Here is a 19076-nt window from a genome sequence, read left to right as displayed (position 1 = left end):
GTCTGTCCTACGGGAGGGTTTGTGATCTGCCCACAGGGTACCTTTTTCTGAACGATACCCAAGAGTGGCCTTTTCAGTGGAAAATGTGCATTATCACTTTCAGAGGGAGGTGGGACTTGCCATTGTGTCATATTGGGTGGACGGAGCAGCTCCTGCCCACGAGGAGCCCTGTCACCCCCGAGGCTGTGCACCGGCTTCGCAGGCTGGGCGCTGCTGCAGCAAGGGCTTCGCACCTGCTGAGAAGCTTCCTGGCCATCCTGCACTGGCCCAGGCCCCCCGGCCGCGCACGGCCCTCGGTGTGGAAGGGGAAGGACGGCAAAGGCCCGGTGTACGGGGGGCTGCGAGAGCGTTTCATGGAAAGAAGTGTGATTTGAGTCGTCCTCCGGAACGAGTGGGCAGGAACGTGGGTGAGGAGGAGGGAGGCCTTTCGGAAAGGAAGGGCTCGAGGGGAGGCAGGAAGTAGTACCACCTGGGCCCGCCTCTGCTCCCAGGCGCTCGGCAGCTGGGGCCACATTCCAGCGTCATACTGTCTTTGCGGTTTGTCCCACGTCTCTGTACCGCCTCATCACTGCTGACTTTTTAACTGAAAGGGCTTTTTTTTTTTTTTTAAACTTTAAACAAGTTTACTTAAAAAGGAAGATTTGATCCCTGCCGTGATTTGCATGTTGGTGTGATTGTCCTGGTCTTGTCATTAGCTTTTCTGGGCCCCCTCTGCCTGTATCACGACTCTCCCTTGGATGGTCCACGTGGTTGTGACCTTCACTGCCACCAGTGTGACTGGTCCTTTTCTTTTCAACTTCAACAGGCCTTGGGTATACAAGGAAGTATCTCTGTGAGGAGTCAAGCACAGATAAAGTGTCCTGGGCTGACACCTTCATCTGTGTCTCCCTCCTAGCAATGGCCTTAGCCATCAGCTTGGTGGCTGTTCTTCCAGGCCTTTCCTGCAGTACTTCATGAGTTTTCTCGTTTTTTTTTTTTTTTTAAGATTTTATTTATTTATTTGACAGAGAGAAATCACAAGTAAGCAGAGAGGCAGGCAGAGAGAGAGGAGGAAGCAGGCTCCCTGCTGAGCAGAAAGCCCGATGTGGGGCTCGAACCCAGGACCTGGGATCATGACCTGAGCCGAAGGCAGCGGCTTAACCCACTGAGCCACCCAGGCGCCCCAGTTTTCTCGTTATTTTTAACATAAGTGGTATCATACTGTTTGTATGCTGGCTGCTTCTCATAAATCTGTTGAAATTATCTTAATAAGTTAATAAAACTATTAGGAAATACTTTTTATTTATTCCCAGGCTGGGCGCTGCTGCAGCAAGGGCTTCGCACCTGCTGAGAAGCTTCCTGGCCATCCTGCACTGGCCCAGGCCCCCCTGGGGCACCGGGGTGGCTCAGGGTTAAATCCTCTGCCTTTGGCTCAGGTTGTGGTCCCAGGGTCCTAGGATCGAGCCCTGCATCCGGCTCTCTGCTCAACAGGGAGCCTGCTTCCTCCTCTCTCTCTGCCTGCTTCTCTACTTGTGATCTCGATCTGTCAAATAAGTAAATAAAATCTTTAAAAAAATACTTTTTATTTTAAAAAAGTATCACAGTACACAAGAGGGTAATTCCAAGACACAAAGTTGACCGTGTCCTTTCTCTGCTTCCGACTCTGCAAGGCTCCGCAATGCGACCTTCCCCTGGGCTGCAGGGCCCTGTGCGTGGGGCTCCTGCCTCCCGCTGCAGCCTCAGTGGCCCCTGGCTCTCTCCTGTCCTCAGCTCCCCTGCAGCCCAGGGATGGTGAACGCTGCCGGGGTTCTGTATGTGACCCCCGTGTATGGACTGGCAGCCTCAGGACAGTGGAGGGGGCTTCCCTGTGCAGCCCCGGGAAGCGTGGAGGCAGGACAGCATATATATCTGAGCCCAGGCTCTGGCCATGCTACTGGGCTCCCCTCTGCTCACTATGCCCCGGGGGTGCAGTGTGGGTGCGCCAGCCCCCTGGGCACCTGGGCCTAGCTGCCCATCTGGAGGATACTGGTGCCTGCCTCAGAGGGCTGCTGGCAGGACGGACTAATGGCTGGAAAGTGCCCGTGCAGGGCCTCTCCCAGGGGTGTGCCCCATGTGTGCTGGTGCTCTTACCCTGGTCTGGTCATCTTTGGTCTTCACCACTGCCACCCCACTCCTGACCGGGAGCCGGCACGCAGGTTGGCACGGGAGTGTTCAGTACATGTCTGGATGGCGGATAAAAAGGGAAGAAGGTAGAGAGAGAGAGAGAGAGACCCAGCGCGGGTGAGGCTGCGCAGGGCCAGGCTCCTTGTGGGGAAGTGTGCGGAGAGGGGCATAGTGGGTGGCAGGGGCAGCAGTGGGGGCTTCCAGCAAGGACAGGAAGAGCTGGGCAGGGTCAGACATCATTTCGCGGGCCTTCCTGCTCACAGCACCCTCCATGTCTGAGTACTCGAGGAAGGAAGAAGCCACATGATTGGCACTGACCCAAGGGGGCTGGGCCTTCACTTGTTCCTGGCTTTCCTGTTATGGGCTCACGTGGATGGAATGACTACAACAGTCACACTTTCTGGATACCCAATGCCCCATCCCGCTTCTCTCCAGGCACTGCCGCCGTGGAGGAGCTGGAGGACTTTATCAACAACATTAACAGCGTCTTGGAGTCCCTGTATATTGAGATCAAGAAGGGAGCCACCGAAGACGACGGGAGACCCGTTTACGCACTGGTGAGTGCACGCCGGCGCCCTCTTGTGGCGTCTGTGCAGAACTGCGGTGGGTGGAGGTGGCAGTGCCCGGTTCCAGCAGCTCTGCCGCGGGAGAGACACAGACACACTCCACTCAGCCCGGCTGCCCCGCCTACCGGGTCACTGGCGCTGCTGTCAGTGTCCTGTGACGTGATCAGGGCCAGGGGCTGGCACCTCAGTGCTCACTTCACTGCCCCACACGGAGCCCCTGCCCAAGACGGGTTTTGTTGACAGCTAAATGCAAGAAGTACCCTCAAATGCGTGCAATGCTAGCATCAAAGGGAGGAAAGTGGTTTTTCATTTGGAATAAAATGTGGACGCTGTGAGAAGAAAGAATGTGTGGGGCGCTGGGACTGAGAGCCATCTGGGCCTCCTGGCCGGGGAGCGAGGGGAGAAACAGGTGGGTGGAGCAGACAAGGCCCCCAGGATGGGCCAGGGCACTGCCATAGGCCCATCTAAGGAGACCAGGCTCCCACAGCCAGGCCCACGTGAGAGGGGCGCGGCCAGGCGCTCACACTCGTCCAGGCCAGAAGGGCTGTGGTGTCAAGTAACTACAGATACACTGGATTAGATCGGTAAATCAGAGCTGTTCACTGCTGGACTTGTCAGTGCCTTTTGCACGTGACTCTCCATTCAGTGTGCAGACAAGTTCCCCAAATGTATCTGGGTTTGGAAAATAGTACACAACCTTAGGAGTTCTAAGAACCTCTGAGAAGCAGACGTGCTGACTGAGCTAGAGATAGAGGTCTATCACATAGGGACTGGTCACAGATCCAGCTATGGCCGGCAGCCCCTGGACACCAGTGCTCAGGTACCAGTGAGGGGCCCAGCCTGACCACCATGCTGACCTCTTTTGTAGGTGAATCTGGCAACGACTTCTGTTTCCAAAATGGCCTCAGATTTTGCAGAGAATGAGCTGGATCTGTTCAGAAAGGCCGTAAGTACAGTGGTTCCTGTATAATGGCTGGGCTTCTTCTGGGGAACTTGCTGTCTTCCATCATCAGAAATGGAAACCGTGATCTTGGAGGGTCACCACTGCTGTCCCAGGTGGCTCTGTACGGGGGGGTCACAGAGCAGCTCACTGATGCCTGGTGATGATGGGAGGGCGCCACGGAAGGAAGAGCCTCTCTAGGTTTGAACCGGATTGGCTTTACACGAGGCCTCTGGGTGTGCAATGCGGGCCACCAAGTATTACTGCCTGGTAACAGGAAAGCAGCAGCAGCGAGCTTGCTAGAAAGGCTGAATCCCAGTCCCCCCGCCCCAGACTGTTGAATCTCGGTCTGTATCTTAACAAGGTGCCTGACGGGCCTTTTCCACGGTCTCATTTGAGAGGCGCTGCTGTCTCCCCGGCATCAGTGCGTTGGCTCAGCCTTCCTGTCACTCACCCGGCTGAGCACTGGCCACCACAGTGGTTCTCAGCCCTGGGGGCACCTTCTAAGGACCAGGACATAAAGACAGGTGAGACAGTCTGGCCTCATCCAGATCTGGCCAATCCCGGTCTCTGGTGACTAGTCTTAGAACCATTCCTTTCTGAGCCGCCTCTGGGGACCGTCAGCTCCGAGTGCCTGCTTCCTGCCTCTCCCTGGCTTTGCTGTCCTGTCCTGTCTGCCTCCAGCTGGTCCCCCACCCCCGATGCCTTTCCCACAGGGGTGGTGCTGCCTCCATTCATTCCCCAGCTTCTCTCCCTTTAGGAAGGTGAGGGGCGAGAGAAGATTCTTGATTTGGGCACATTAAGGTCATTCATTTGGCGTGATGTCACAGGCTGAGCACCGAGTCAGAAGGACTGGCTGTGGTTATGGCTGTTGGCGCCCTATGCGACCAGCTTCCTGAAAGAGAGTTCTGGGGGTCCAGTTCTGCCTGCGGTCGGGAGCGTTTTGCTGCCCCCTCCATGCCAGGATCGGGGTTCTTGCTCAAACATTGCTTTTGCCGATTTGATGGATAAACGTGGTACTTGCTGCTTTCTTCCAGTTGGAACTGATTATTGACTCAGAAACGGGCTTTGCGTCTTCCACAAATATTTTGAACCTGGTTGACCAACTTAAAGGCAAGAAGATGAGGAAGAAGGAGGCGGAGCAGGTGCTGCAGAAGTTCGTACAGAACAAATGGCTGATCGAGGTAGCGTGTCCACTGGTGCCCCAGCTCGGCTCACTGTTCAGATGACAAATTTCCCTCCCAAACCACATTGGATCTGGTGGTTGTCCATTGAGCTGGGCCGTGTCAGGTGCCTCACCTGCTTTCACGCTCACCAGGACCCTATGGGAAGGGCTCAGAGCCTCCTGCTCGTTCCCATGAGGGGCCCACAGTGCCGCAGCTGGAAGTGCAGAGCAGGGACCGCACCCGGGCTTGGGGCCCTGGGCGGCAGATGTGGGGCGGAGGGCATGGCTCTGGCGTCAGATCTGAGCCTGGTTCCTGGCCCGGGAAGCGGGAGCCCCTCTTCTGTGAGCGGGGAGGAGTCCTGTCCCCAGCCCGGCAGGAATGGGACGGCCGATGTCCAGCACCTGGTGCCGGGCTCCCAGAGGATCGCTGTCCTTGTGGTTCTTACCGTCAGTGTTACATGATTCAGGGCCTCTCGCTTAGACGCTGGCCGGAAGGAGCCAGGAGGACATGGGGGCAGGTGCTGGAGAGGAGCTGGTGATGGCCGGGAAGGGACCAGATGGTGCTGACATCCCCGTTTCTAGACCCCGTGGCTGCCACTGCTGACTGGAGCAGAGCAGATGTTTCCGGGCTTTCCCACAGAAGGCAGTGCTGTTGCCAGGAACCCCGAGGCCGGCTGGCCTCGTGCTGACCTGACCTCAGCCGTGGCCCTAGTGCCTATGTCTGCGCCCGGCATGCTCAGGGCAGCCCTCCACTTCCTCATGCCGTGGTCAGAGCCGCAGCTGGGGGCCGCTGCTCGTGGTGCGGTGCTGCACCACATCCCTTCCAGGGAGAGTCTGCCTCTGGTCCCCAGAGCTGTGGCCTGAGTCCTTGCTCGGGGCCCACTGCAGCCTCGGGTCTGCCCCCTGCCCTGTGATGACCGAGAGCCCCCTGGCTCTGGTGCTGAGCCGGACACACCGCAGCTGCATGGCGTGGGTGATGTCCCCGGTCTGGCGGGGGCAGAGCCCCATCCAGGCCCGGGCTTGGGTCACAGCAGCTCCCAATACCTGCTGTGTCCTGGGCTCTCTTCCTCTGTGGGGCAGGCCCGGCAGGAGGGAATGTTCTTGGGCAGTGCGGGTGCTAACCCACTGAGCTACGACTCCTCATGCCTTACCGCCCTGTGGACGCTCCAGCCATGTGGCTGGGACCAGGGCTGGGCCTGGAGGGGATGTTCCAGGGGGACGGGACTTACTTCAAAATTTCTCCCAAACAGACAAGATGTACTTGCTCCTCATGGGGAGGTGAGGAAATCTTGGATTTTCGGGAGGAAACACACCGTAGTCACCTGCTGGTCCGCCCTGGAGCCATGCGCTCCATGCAGCCAAGCACCCTGCTTTGGCCCTGCGACTTGTCGTGCACATCCAGGGCACAGACAGGATTGTGTCCCGGTGGCGGGGTCTGGGGAGGCGCCCAGGGGCATGGAGACTTGGAGCATGGGCCTCTGCTGACGGCCACACCTCCAGGCCTCAGGGGCCGCTGCGTCGAGGGGCCTGGGAGATCATGGGAGGTTGGGTCTTTGGGGTTAGGGCACCTGGCCTGCCCTCCCTGTGACAGGGTCCCCACAGGATCAAGCAGGGTCATGAGCGATGAGGACCAGGCACACAGTCCACGTTTAGTAAATGTGGCTCAGGCCTGACCGGGAATGTGAGCTTGTTCGGTGGGGCCTCGGGCATTCCGTGGCCTCGGAGCTGGGTCGACTGTGCCTTCCCTGGGGGTTTCATCACCTGGCTGCCGAGCGTGGAACCCCACACTAGGCCCGAGGACACGAGCAGCACCGGGCCTGGTGCTCCGCCTGGGGCCCATGGTCTGGGAGGAGCCAGAGACTGGGCAGGCAGCTCGCTGAGGTCCAGCTACAGAGCGGAGGAAACGCAGGACAGCTCTTCCCCAACTGAGGCAATGACCCTGGAGCTGAAGGTGGTACAGGGATACAGTAGGGCTGCCTGGGGGAGGAGAGGAAGGGGTGAGCACTCGGGTAGGGGCTGTGCCTGGGGGCAGGCCTGTAGGGGGGCTGTGGCCAGGCTCGCTCAGGGGGCTGCTGGCGTCTTCCCCACCCCTGGTTCACGCTTGTGCGGCATAAGTGAGGTGCCGAGGTAGGGGCACAGGGAGCCTCACCTTGGCTTCCATTTCGGTCTCGGCCTAGGTGTTCCCGGCTTGCGGCTGTGCCGAGGGGCTGGCGTGGGCACCTGTTTGTTGGCTGGGGCTGGTGGAAACAGGCCGCGTGAAGGGCACGAAACCCTGAGCAGCTCCCTGGGCCGTGCGCCTGCCGGGCGGGCAAGGGGCTGGCGAGCAGGGGGCTGAGCCGTTGCCATGCCTCGTTCTGTCCTGCAGAAGGAAGGAGAGTTCACGCTGCACAGCCGGGCCATCCTGGAGATGGAGCAGTACATCCGGGAGACGTATCCTGACGCCGTGAAGATCTGCAACATCTGCCACAGCCTCCTCATCCAGGTACCCTACTGGCGGGCTCGGCGGGGCCGGCTCGGGGGTGACCAGAGGGCCTCCCCTGGGCTTCGTCTGGGACCAGCATGCGCGTGCCTACCTGCCCTCCCCCCCGGTCCCTCAGCTCTAGGCCAGGGCTCTCAGAGGCCACGTGTAGCCCGTGTCATCCTGGCGCTGGCGTGGGAACGTCTGGCCGTGGGGACCGCTGCTATTCTGCTCTGCGCGGCCGGCCTGCCTGGCGGGGCTTCCCTGCGGGCAGCCAGCGCCAGACGCCTGGGGTTCTTCCCCGACTCCTACCTCTCCTGCGCCGTCAGCGGCGCTCTGACGAGCCTCTCTGCACAGCTATCCTGGAATTGATGCCTTGGGCTGGCTTCCCGGACGTGCAGTTTCTGGCACGGTGGACATGTTTTCTTAAAGCCTTTGCTCCACATTTCCAAATGGCCTTCTGGAAGGCTGAAGCCATGTGCTCGGCTCTGCACGCTCTGAGGGCCCATGTGCACTGGGAGCCCAAGTTCCTGGGGTGGCCTGGCCCGCCATTCACCAAGTTCTGCCCATTAGAGTTTTAAGATTTTTATTTGCGAGAGAAAGAGCATGGTGGCGGGGAGTGGGTAGGGGCAGAGGGAGAGGGAGAACCAGGCTTCCCACTGAGCAGAGAGCCTGATGCAGGGCTCCATCCCAGGATGCCTCATGACCTGAGCCACAGGCAGCCATTTAACCTACCAAGCCACCCGGGCGCCCCGCTGTTAGAGTCTGGAGTGTTCTCCATCTACATTCGTTTCTCAGAATGAATGTACACACAAGCACGGGCACAAGCCCCTGTGCTGAGGGCTATGGGGTTCTCCTTGTCCATCTCAGGCCTGGAGGACAAAACCCTGGAGCCTGCTGGACCTTCTCCTCACCCCTGTGGAAGGGCTGTGAGCTCAGAGGGGTGCACGAGGCTCCATGGCTATCCCCTTGCTGGTTTCAGGGTCAAAGCTGCGAGACGTGTGGGATCAGAATGCATTTACCTTGTGTGGCGAAGTATTTCCAGTCCAATTCCGAGCCACGCTGCCCCCACTGTAATGACTACTGGCCCCATGAGATACCAGGTTCGTGTCCCTGTGGTGCTGGGGGGGCTGCACCCTGATCTCCGGGAGGGGCTGGTGGCAGGACCGAGGGGACACCTGGGAATGAATGGGGAGCGCTCAGGCAAGGGCTCCGCACATGCAGGTCTGTGTGAGCAGGACCCGACACCCCAAGCTGAAGGGTCTCGTGCAGTGTGCGGAGGCCTTCCCGCTTGCACACTTCCCAGGGCTCTCAGAACCCAGGCGAGCTCCCAGGGACGGGAGCGTCTGGTCTAAACAAGGCCCCCCACCCTGGCAGCCATCCCTGGATGGGAGGTGACCCCCGCCTTCCTGGTGGCAACGTGGTGGGGGGTGGGGATCTGCAGGGAGGGGTGAGGACAGAGCCCTCAGCAAGAGGCACGTAGCAACGGCCATGAGCTGCTGCTCACAGTACCTTCTGGTCTTTTCTGTGCCCAGAAGTCTTCGACCCCGAGAAGGAGCGGGAGGCTGGGACGTCCAGGGCCACCAAGAGGTCCTTGCGGTCCCGGCAGCACTAGCTGGCGCGGTGGGGGACCGCGGGTAAGCCTGGTTTGGGAGAGGAGCGGCAGTGTCGAACCCCCCTGCTTTACGTTCACGTGTGAGCAGGTTTGGAATAAAAGTCACTGAGGAGTCCTTGCTGCAGCCTCGGTCTGTGGTCGCGCGGCCCCAGGAGGCTTCCTGTGATGGCTGGTCCTCTCCTGGGCTTCCGGGTAACGGAGAACCCGTTGGCTTGGGTCCCAGCTGGGCAAGCTGGCAGAGCTCCTCCCGCACGACCCCGGCCCGGCGGCTCTGCCTCAGGCCCCGGCTTGGGTCACCCGTCCCAGCAATACCGGCCCTCTCCAGCCTCTCACAGTCCAGACCCTCTGGCCCAAGATGCAGCTTGCCTGATGGCTGGGGGCTGCTCTCCTCACAGGGTTCCTCCACCCTGCCTGGCGATGGGCAGCCCCACCGTCAGCCGTCCTTCGGCCTAGATGCCTCCACCCCGGCTCCCCTGCATCGAGCCAGCCACCAAACCCTGTCCAAGCGCCCTGCCTCCTCCGCCAGCTCTGCTCCTGGCTGCAGCCGGCCTGCCGGATCCGGGCTTTTCCACCGCGGCGATCTGCCCCCCAACTCCGTCAGCGTGGTGCACCTGCCTCAGACCAAAGACTCCGGGGCCAGTGCTGAGGCCCATCTTGCCGATCCCCCCGTTTCTCCCCCCATGGTGTTTCCTGCCGTTCCGAAAGTGCCCTCTGTTCCTGGCCGCTGAGGCCTTGCACATGTTGTGCCCTCAGCCCAAACACTTTCCCTGGTTTCCCGCCATTGGCCTGCTCCCCGGCCGCTCTCTGGATCTTGTCACAGCTTCCAGACCTCGGTCCCCGTTTCCCCACACGTCTCTGCTCAGTGCACCTGCCACACTCCTGACGCCCATCTCTGTCTCTTCCACCCAGATCAGTCAGCCCAACCCAGTCTGGCTAAAACAAGGGGTCCTGCGGGAGAGGCTTGAGCCGGCGGGTCCGGGTGAGGTCACCAGGCCTCCACACCACTGCCTCTGCTCTATTTTCACGGAGCGGGCCTTGTGCTCACAGTCTCCCGGGAGATCCAGCCACTTTCTTCCCGCTGACCCTCCTTCCGGGCCTCACACACCAACGCCCAGTGTCGGGAGGCAGAGGGCGTGGCGCGTCTCTGTAACCTGGCTCGCCTGCCGCAGCACACGGCGCCCTCTGGCTACTTACGGAGGTGAGGATGCCACAGTCCAGCTGGCGCTGGCACATCGGGGCTTGCCCCGGGGCCACAGAGTTATCTCCTGAAGAGAACCAGATGCTCTTATCAGGCAAACGGGGAATGGACTGTGCACCACATGGGCAGGGGGCCTCCACCCGTGGTCCGTTCCACAAGCCCAGGCACAGGGGGTGTCTAGCATCTAGAACATGAAATGGTGTCGGTTGGGGGGAGGCTGGCCCTCCTGGCCTCGGGTGGGTCTCATCGCGCGGCTCCCAGGCTGTGAGGATGCTTCCAGCTGGAGCTCCCAGCGCAGCCCACCCAGAGAGGCCCATGGGTGCCCCCCGACTGCGTGGGGAGGTCAGTAGTGTCGGGCAGGCAACGGAAAGCATCCCCACTGGCTTAACCAGAGAAGGGCTTTCTCAGGAGGGTACGAGGAAGCCTGCAGAGGTGACAGGAAGGCAGGAAAGTCGGTGGAAAAAGGATGAACCTTGGAGCTGGGGGTTTGGGAGGGCCCCGAGGGTTCCTACAGCTCACTTCCTGCCTGACCAGCCGGGTCTGGCCATCGAGGAGGGGCAGGGTCATACCATGCAGGTCCAGGGGAGTCCTTAGCTGTGACTCCAGAAGCTCTTAGCACCTGGCCCCTGGGGACATGGGCCTGCCAGCGTCTCCATCTCCCTGTGTTGATCGCAACGTGAACTTCCCGAGGACTCCTTGACAGCACCTGACAGAACCTCAATTCAGAACGCAATTCTGAAGACCGTGTCTGGTGCTCGAGGCTTTTGGGATCGGGCCACTGCCCGCCTCCCTGCCAGGCTGTCATCCCTGCTCTGCTCCCTGCTGACACTCCTGACTTGGTCCTTCTGGGAACTGATGGGACAAGTGACACTCACGGCTGTTCCACTTTCCAGGCTCATCCTTCTGTCCCTCCTCACAGCAGCTCGCAGACCCATCTCCCTGGCTCCACACCCTCGTCCCTCCCCCTGCTGGTGCAGTCTCGGGCTCCCTGTGCTCCCCCAGCGCCAGAGCCTTCCTGCCCCAGGACTGCTGCACCTGCTGCTCCACCTCAACCCTCGTGGCTGGTTCTGGCCTCCTGGTTACTCCGGCAGATGTTGTCTGTGCTAAATCCTGTCCCCGGTCCCCCCAATTCTGGTCCCTTCACAGCCCTCGCCATGATCTGTACCTTACGGCAATGTCCCTCCTCTCCGGATACCAGGGCAGGGCTGCGTCCGGCTGGAGGCCACACGTGCCTGCATCAGACTGGGCCCCAAGCAGGCCTCTGCAGCTGGGGCGGGTGGGGGACGGTGGCCCCGTGCTCGCCCCACCTTGGCTCAGCGAATGGCCGGAGATAACTCGTTTTCCAAGCGGACTCAAGTCCACACTCCTCCGAGCTGAAGCCAGCCCTCTGGCTCGCCGTGGTTGCTGGTGGCCTTGCAGCCCGGCACAGAGGGCACGTGAAGATCTCGGCTGTTGCCATCTTCTCACCTGACAAGGGACATTTGCTGGAGGCAGCCAGGCCTCCATGTCATGTGTTAATGACCATGTCCTCTTGTCCCCCCAGTGGATGAGAATGGCGGCGTAGCGCATGAGTGGGGCCACCAGGCGGGAGAGATGGATCGTGGAGGCTGGAGCCACACAGCCACCCTTAGGTTGGGAGGGGGGGTGCTGTGAGTGATGCAGGCAGACCCCCTGAGTTATGGCCCACTCCCCTTCGACAGCCAGCGTGCCAGACGCAGGGGCTCCTATCATATGCCCTGCTACCTTTAGGGGTGTTAATATGTGGTATAAATTCTTCATCTGAAAAATTAGACAAAGAACTATTAATAACGCCTGAGAAGGGAACAAGCAGTCTCTGCAGAGAGCCCGCCGTTTTGCTTCCCAAAGAGCTGGGCTTTGCCACTGTCCCCAGTGCCCCTGCCGCGCCCTGACCTCACTCCGCATCTGCTCCACGGTCTCCCCGCAGGTGTTGGACTCCCCCTCATCTGCCAACAGCCCACCTACTGCATGCACGGACGGTCCCCCTGCTCCAAACCGTGGAGCCCCAGCCCTGTGTGATGAAGTTCAGAGGCCCTGGCTGCCTGCGGAGGACGCGGGTGGCTAGACTTCCAGCCGCCCGCTGATGCCTCCCTGCCCTGCTCTTGGTTACCCAGGGGGGCACGTGCCAGCCAGGCCCTGATCGCACCTCACCGGTTCCCCGCCTGCCAGAATCTTCCCTGGGACCTTGGAGACTGTGGGCACTGGCGCTGCAGGGACGTGGAGCTAACCTGCAGGGGCACCCGCTCCCCTGGGCGAAGGCTTTGTCTGCGAGGGGGGAATGAATGAGACTGATGGGCAGGAGGGGGGTCCTGGGGGCCACGGAGGGTGGTTTCATGACGTGAGGACTGGCTGCCGGGAGGGGGCGCAGTTGAAAACGCAGCCTAGGAGATGGCCACGGCTGTGGGTCAGGCCGTGCACACACAGGGACAGCAGAAACCTCCCCAGACTCTCCGCCGCCACAGCCAGCAGGGCTGGGCTGAGCCTCTGCCTGCCCGGCGCCAGAGTCTGTGGGCTGGGGCTGTCCTGTCAGGCCAAACAGGACAAACAAGTCGGTGGCAATCACAGTAATTATTAAGCTCAGACAGCAGCTAATGCTCACAGACCCGCCCGGGCTCTGTCCGAGCACCGTCTCTCGAACTTTCCGTGGCAGGTGCTCGAGCTGCCCTGTTTTCCACACGGAGACACGCACACAGTGAAGTGTCCCAACTCTTCCACAGCAGGGAAGCTGGGGGACGGGGTCTCAGTCCAGGCAGCTGACCTCAGAGCCCACCCTCTACAGCTGTGCACACAGCCAGCCCGTGGCCCCAGCACCTCAGCCGCATGATGCCCAGGGTCTCCGGGTGGAGTGTTGGCCTGGAATGTCCTTCTGGGGTCTCACCCACCGGCCTCTGCTGCACGCTGGCCTGGAGCCTGCGCCTTGCCACGCCCTCACCCTGTGTCTGTCCAGTGCCCAGACGGGTCTCCAGTGAAGGCTTCGGCACAGGCCAAGTCTGGCTTGTCTCTAGATGCCGGGAGCCAGCGCCGGACCAGGGGTAGAACGGGGAATGTGTCTCAGATCCTCGGACCCTGGCTACGACCACCAGAAGCTGACCGAGAAGCTCAAGTCCAGAGCCCGCACGTAATGCCAGTACTGAACCGGGATAAACAGGACCTCTCCGGGAGACAGGACGCAGGACAGGAACGGGGCCTCGGCAAACCTGGGAAACCTTTCCAGGTCGGGATTCTCCACGTCAACCTGAAGAAAACCCAACCTGTCACCTGCCTGGTCTCCGAGGACGGGGTAGGTGGGGGGCGGGGAGGACCTGCAGCGACACACACGGGGCCTCCGAGCACCCACCTGGCTCGTGTTATGAAGAAGGTGCGTCTCGTGCGGGTATAAAGCCTCTGACTCCTGTGGGGAATACAGCCGGATGTACTTCCTGCCAATCACCTGGGGAGACAGTCACTGGTCACTCTGCTGCTGCCCGAGTGTCACGGCTGCCCCCCCCCGCCCCACTGACCGCAGGTTCCTGAACACACCAGCCTCCTACACCTCTCTGTGCCTTTTGATGTGCTGTTCCCTGCACCCAGACTGCCCCATCCCTGTCCCCGTTCCAGGCCAAGCATAGGTTTAGCCTCGAAATATATTACGGATCAATAACCAGGGAGGCTAGCCGAGCAGCCCAAGGTCACCAAGCTGATAGGTGACAGGGCTGGCGTTCACGCCAAACAGTGGATCTGGGGCCCCGGCTCTCAGCCATTCTAGTGCCTTTGGGCTAGAAAAATGTTCTCATCTGTTAAACCTCTCTGCCTACAAAAAAAGGTGGTTTTACAACAGGTGCCCCTTCCCTTGCAGTAAACACACACACACCCACTCCGTCTGGGTCTCAGGACACCACCCAGCTTATCTGAGGAGAGGTGCTGGCAGGAGAAACCAGCCTGGTTCTGATGGATGGCGGGCGGGGCGGGGGTGGTGGGTGGGGAGTGCAGAGGACAGGCACTGTGAGGGCACTTGCTCTGTCCCGATAGGGCTCCCCGGCCCTGCTCTGCCCGATCCCAGGGGCTGTTGGTCCCAGAACCACACCTGGAAGCAGCCCCCGCCAGAAGGAGGGCCCCACAGGGAGCCTGGTACCATCTCTCTGTTTTCACTTTTGTCTACACCTGTCTCTGGTGTTTAAACATGGATAACGGGGCCAGGCCACGCAGGGCTGGGCGGGGGGAGGCCGACACTCTAGAGCGACTCCCACCTGGACCAGGAAGTTCTGCTGAGGGTCCTGATGAAGGGGGGACACCGTTCCCCGGGGACCAAACCAGGCATTAATGGTGATCTCGTCCTCCTCCCCGTCGCCCAGGCAGCAGTAGTCGGGGATACTGATGTCCCGCTTCAGCTCCGGGATCTGTGGGGGTCAGAGCACATGTGGGGGCCGAGCCCTGGCCAGGGACGCACCAGCCCCAAAGTCAATGGACCATCTCACAGGACACACACTGCCCTTTCACGTGACGCGTCTGCCTGTTACTTTGGGGAAACTGAAAAACCAACTGAAAAAATAAATACACGAGGGCACCTGCGTGGCTCAGCAGGTTGAGCATCTGACTCTTGATTTCGGCTCAGGCTGTGATCTCATGAGATCGGGCCCCATGCTGGGCTCTGTGCCTGTCCCTCTCCCTCCGCTCCTCCCCCTAAGCGAGCTCATTCTCTCTCTCTCAAATAAATACAATTTTTTAAAAGAAAGAAAAATAAATATATAATCCTTAGGAAAGACTTGTATATAATTTTATTTCCAGATTTGTCTCCCTGTCATGTGCGTTTTACCTTCGTTTCCTTTTTGAAAACCTGATAAAACTGTTCTGCACCTAAAAATACACCAGCTCGCAACGTTCTGCCAAGTGGCACGTTTTTGAAAAATCAAATGAAGGAAAAACCAGAAAGAAAGTGGGGTTGGGTATTTATCAAATCTCTGGAAAGGGAGATTTTTCCAAAATGGACTAAGGAGAAAGCGGTCACCCCGTGTGCATTTTGAACACGTTCACGAATACAAAGGCCAATAAAGGGAGAAACTCCCGCACTGCAGTACGTGAGGGTTACTGTGGAGAGCTCGCACGAGATAACAAGGAAAAATAAGGATCCCAGTATGTAAGCTACACAAGTAATCAAAGAGCAAAACCCAGACACTACATAGAAGTTGTTCGATACAAGGCAGACTGCTGTTCCCGACCCGCCGACAAGAGGGGCTTTCAGTCAGTGTGTAATCCCCTCTGGAGACTTCTTCTAGTCCTGCATCCCCCCACCCAGCAGAGGGGACCCCAGCACCCCCGATCCGCGCTGGTGAGGGGTCCAGACACCCTGAGGGGGCCGTGGGATGGCTCCACTGGGTGCAGCTCCGGCTGGGCCCTCAAGGCTGGCCTGGGAGCGGTTTCCTCACTGTCAGACGCCGGTTCTCTCCCCCGGGTGCCAGGCCCCCATGACCCCATGCAGCCCCAGACCTCGAAGACTGCCTACTGTGGGAGCGGGTGGCTCGGAGGCTCGGGGAAAACCCACAGAAACCAAAGTCTGGTCCCTACTGGGTGGCAAGGGGGCAGGGGGGACCCCTCTGCTACCTTCCTCAGGGATTTTGCGAGGGCGTCTCCCTGAGGGGGCAGCTGCAGGCAGACTTTCGCCGATCTTTCGGTCATAGCTGCCCCAAGTTCAGGGCGCTGGCCCAGAAGCCACTGATCGATCCTTAGGAATGGCTGGAGTGTTTTCCCTGCAGGGACCTCAGGCTGCTCTGTCTCAAACAGCCTGGGCAGAAAGAGAGGAATGCGTCTGTGTCCACTGCTCTGGGCTAACGTACAAGTTCCCAATCTGGTGTCCCCTGTTGGACGGGGTGGGGGGGGGTGGTGGCAGGAGACCCCAAAGGCCTCTGGGAACGTGCTGCTTCTCCATCACTACCAGGCTCTGTCACACATGGCTGCTTCCTGCTGGGAGGACGCTGACCCTGTGGAATGCTCAGAAGCTGATTGGTCCCTGATGACATCATCAGGATTTCTGGACCGTGACTGGTTGGTCAAATGGTGTAATCAGAGCCACTGGCCACGGATTCAGAGACTCCCCCCAAGAGAAGGAATGCTCCCACTATGTGGCCGATAATTAGAGGAAGGCCTATTGTGGTGACCACACTCTTCCACAACATGGGGTCCCTGGGAGAAGAGTCAGTAAAGAGGTTTTTGGGCAAGAGGTTTTGGGTGGGAGCCACTGAGCGTTGTGGAGGCAGAGAAGGCCCCAGAAAGCAGTGCAGGACCTGCCAAGTGGCACTCTGGGCAACAGAGGGAAGACACACCTCTGGGAACCCAAGAGAAAGACCCAGGTCCTCCAGAAGACAAAATGTCTTCAAGGTCTTGGTTCATCTTAAAAGCAATCAGGCACTTTGCCTTCTGCTTCTAAAACTGCTTCCCCCTGTTCTAGTCAAATGGAAAAGGGAGGAGAGTTTACCTGGGGCTTCACAGGGCCCCCGGCAGGTGTGACTGTGGTTGGGGGGACAGGCTGGTCACTTGGGATGGCACAGTCAGGGCCTGCTGGCTCAGACTGCCCTTTCCTTGGGAGAGGGCAGGAGGCAGGATCCTAATTCGGGAGGCCTGGGGAAGAGCTCAGTGCACCCTGCCCCCACCCGCTCCGGCCCCTTTAATTTCGGGTGCGCAAGCTCCCGGAGGCTGGCACGGCCCCAACCAGACGTGGGTCCCCTGTCAGGACAGGCAAGGAGAGCAGCCCCAGTCAAGGGGCCAACACAGCACACTCACGCCCCAGCTCCCCCTTGGCTGTGGTTTGGGCCGACTGACCTAGATCTTCCCCCTTCGGGGCATAACCCTGTCGTCACCCAGGCCAAGTGCTGCCCTGCTGGGCCCCACCACGGCGGCTCTGGCCCGACTGACACATCACCCTTGGCTCCACTGACTGGACACTCGGGTCTCAAATCTAGAGTTTTCCTAGATTGCTCCTGCTCGCCCAGCCTCGCCCAGCCACCTGCGTGCAGGAGCCCACCCGGCTCCCATCCCGACCTATCCGCCTCCCCGGGCGTCAGCTCTCCCTGGGCTATGGCAGCAGCCTCCAGGGCGGCTCCCGCTTCCCCACCCGCCCACCTTCCACTCCCCTCCCCGCCGGGGCCTCCCGTCCAGTCCTGAGAAACACTCCAGTCCTCCCACGCTGCCCCGTGCGTGAAGATGACCGTCCTTCCTCTTCCAGCCCGCCTGCTCCTTCCCTCCCGCCGGGCGCTCGGCTCCAGCCCCCGCTCAAGGGGCAAGTCCGTTCCTGCTGCTCCCCCTCCCCGGCTGGCAGGCCCCCCTCGTCTCGAGACAAGATAAGAGTTAAGGACAGGCATAAAAATATGGCGCTTACAGTGGACAACTAGCTTATCCCCAGAACGTGTACAGAGAACTCGTAACACTCAAAAGGCAAGCAACCAATAAATAAATAAAATCTTAAAAAAAAAAAAAAGGCAAGCAACCCAGTACAAAATGGGCAAAAGGTCTGCCCCGTGGCTGGAGGCTGCTGGTCTTGGAGGTCACCACTGAAGTCTCACCTCCTGGAGACCCATCGGCTCTCAACAGTCCTCCTTCCCGCCCAGCCTCTTCCACAAGGCGGCCCTGTTCTCCCGGGGGTGCTCGTCACCAGCCGCCGTACTTGGATTTCAGGTCCACTGGGAAGACACGTGACTGTTACCCAGTCCCCCCGCAGGGCCAGACCCAGGGCAGGGTACAGAGGGGCTCACGAGGAAGCCCAGCCTGGAGGGGGTATAGCCTTCTGGCCCCCGCTCCCAGGACAGAGTGAAGTGATTGCAGGCCCGGGCAGGGGGGTGGACGGAAGGAAAGAGTCCGATGGCCTCCCCAGGATAAGCCATCAGATAATTCCAGCCTAACCAGACGGCTCTGAACATGCGAAGGCGATCGGGTTCTCCTTTACTTTGGTGCATCTACGTTTAAACATAAAGTCTATGTTTTCTGGCAATGGTGAGTGTACGTACTGCAAACTGCAGAGAAGAGAAGGAAAGAACCACACGCCGTGGGACCACCCCCAAGTGCTGTTCACCTTCTGAGGCACTTTTTTCTGTCTCCACAGGAGTGGGGCTCCCTCTGTCCACGGCACACCCTCGCTTTCTCACTGCCAGGCAGCCCCTGGGGTCCCACCACCGCGTCGTGAGTGCCCCTCCTCACTGGGCGCCAGGGTGGGGGCTGGGACCGAGCCTGCATTTCCATCCCTCCCAGGACGCTGAGGGACGCCGGTGGGACCACCACCGTGGGATGCTCCCTTCTTCAGGCGGACCATGAGGGAGGAGCTGGCACGGGACTTCTGCCTCCAGGCTCCCTCCCTCACAGCCACCCGGCTCTCCTGACGGATCTCCCCACAATACCTCCTCTTCCTCGGACCCTCCTGCTCCGAAACCTCTTAGGGCTCCCCACTGCCTTGCAGATAAATCTGAGTTCTTGGTCTGGCCTTCAAGGCTCGCCCATGTGGAGGCCCAGCCTCCCTCTTCGCCTTCTAGCTCTGCTCTTCTGAACGCACCCTCCCAGGCCGGCAGACGCACCCAGCACATGAGGCCCGCTCCAGACTGCGCTCCCGAGCCTCGCTGCACAGGGGGCCTCTCCCTGCAACGTCCTCCAGCCTGGGTGTACCCTACTCCTCCTCCACCCCAGCCCGAGACCCCCTCCGCTTACAGCCTTTGGCCAGTCTGTCCTAAGGGTCTTCAGTCTGGCCAAGCAGGGCTGGGGACCCAGAGGAACCAAACCCAGCCCCTGCCAGGAGCGTGCCAGCCCAGCCGTGGGGAGACGGCCTCGTGAGCAGACAACGGAGATGGGGTAAAAGGATGGTGCCAGGATTCCCTGCCCCCAACCCCGAGAAAACCCACAGTCAAGGACAGCAGCGACCTGCTCTTTCTGGTTCAGGTCAGAGCCTGCTGCCCTCACCTGGCTGCCCAGGACCCTTCCTCCGGGTCCGGCCACACCTGCTCTGACTTCCTGGCTCTAC

General features: G+C 60.1%; 2 protein-coding genes across 13 annotated transcripts in view; one reads left to right on the top strand and one right to left on the bottom strand.

The window, feature by feature from the left end:
* NSMCE1 (NSE1 homolog, SMC5-SMC6 complex component) overlaps nt 1–19076 on the top strand; it is a 56104-nt gene that overhangs the window by 28320 nt on the left and 8708 nt on the right. The window contains exons 3-8 of one of the 4 annotated variants that reach the window (XM_047713736.1): nt 2578–2699; nt 3577–3654; nt 4686–4832; nt 7179–7295; nt 8254–8374; nt 8807–8886. In XM_047713736.1, the coding sequence (XP_047569692.1) occupies nt 2578–2699; nt 3577–3654; nt 4686–4832; nt 7179–7295; nt 8254–8374; nt 8807–8886 (665 nt within the window). Of the gene's footprint in view, nt 1–2577; nt 2700–3576; nt 3655–4685; nt 4833–7178; nt 7296–8253; nt 8375–8806; nt 9005–19076 lie in introns of those variants that run through there. The other 3 variants (XM_047713738.1, XM_047713737.1, XM_047713735.1) reach the window with 3 other exon arrangements.
* The window catches only part of KDM8 (lysine demethylase 8), a 29616-nt gene continuing 17517 nt past the window's right edge, over nt 6978–19076 (bottom strand). For 5 of the 9 annotated variants that reach the window (XM_047713732.1, XM_047713734.1, XM_047713725.1 and 2 more), the window contains exons 6-10: nt 14329–14478; nt 13440–13532; nt 8784–13337; nt 7387–8449; nt 6978–7172 (exon numbers count right to left, since the gene is read on the bottom strand). In XM_047713732.1, coding sequence (XP_047569688.1) covers nt 13173–13337; nt 13440–13532; nt 14329–14478 — 408 coding nt within the window. In that variant the 3' untranslated portion in view covers nt 6978–7172; nt 7387–8449; nt 8784–13172. Of the gene's footprint in view, nt 7173–7386; nt 8450–8783; nt 13338–13439; nt 13533–14328; nt 14479–19076 lie in introns of those variants that run through there. The other 4 variants (XM_047713727.1, XM_047713728.1, XM_047713726.1 and 1 more) reach the window with 4 other exon arrangements.

Source organism: Lutra lutra, chromosome 18 (assembly GCF_902655055.1).
Source record: "Lutra lutra chromosome 18, mLutLut1.2, whole genome shotgun sequence".
NCBI lineage: Eukaryota > Metazoa > Chordata > Mammalia > Carnivora > Mustelidae > Lutra > Lutra lutra.
This window is presented reverse-complemented; position numbering and strand designations above follow the sequence as displayed.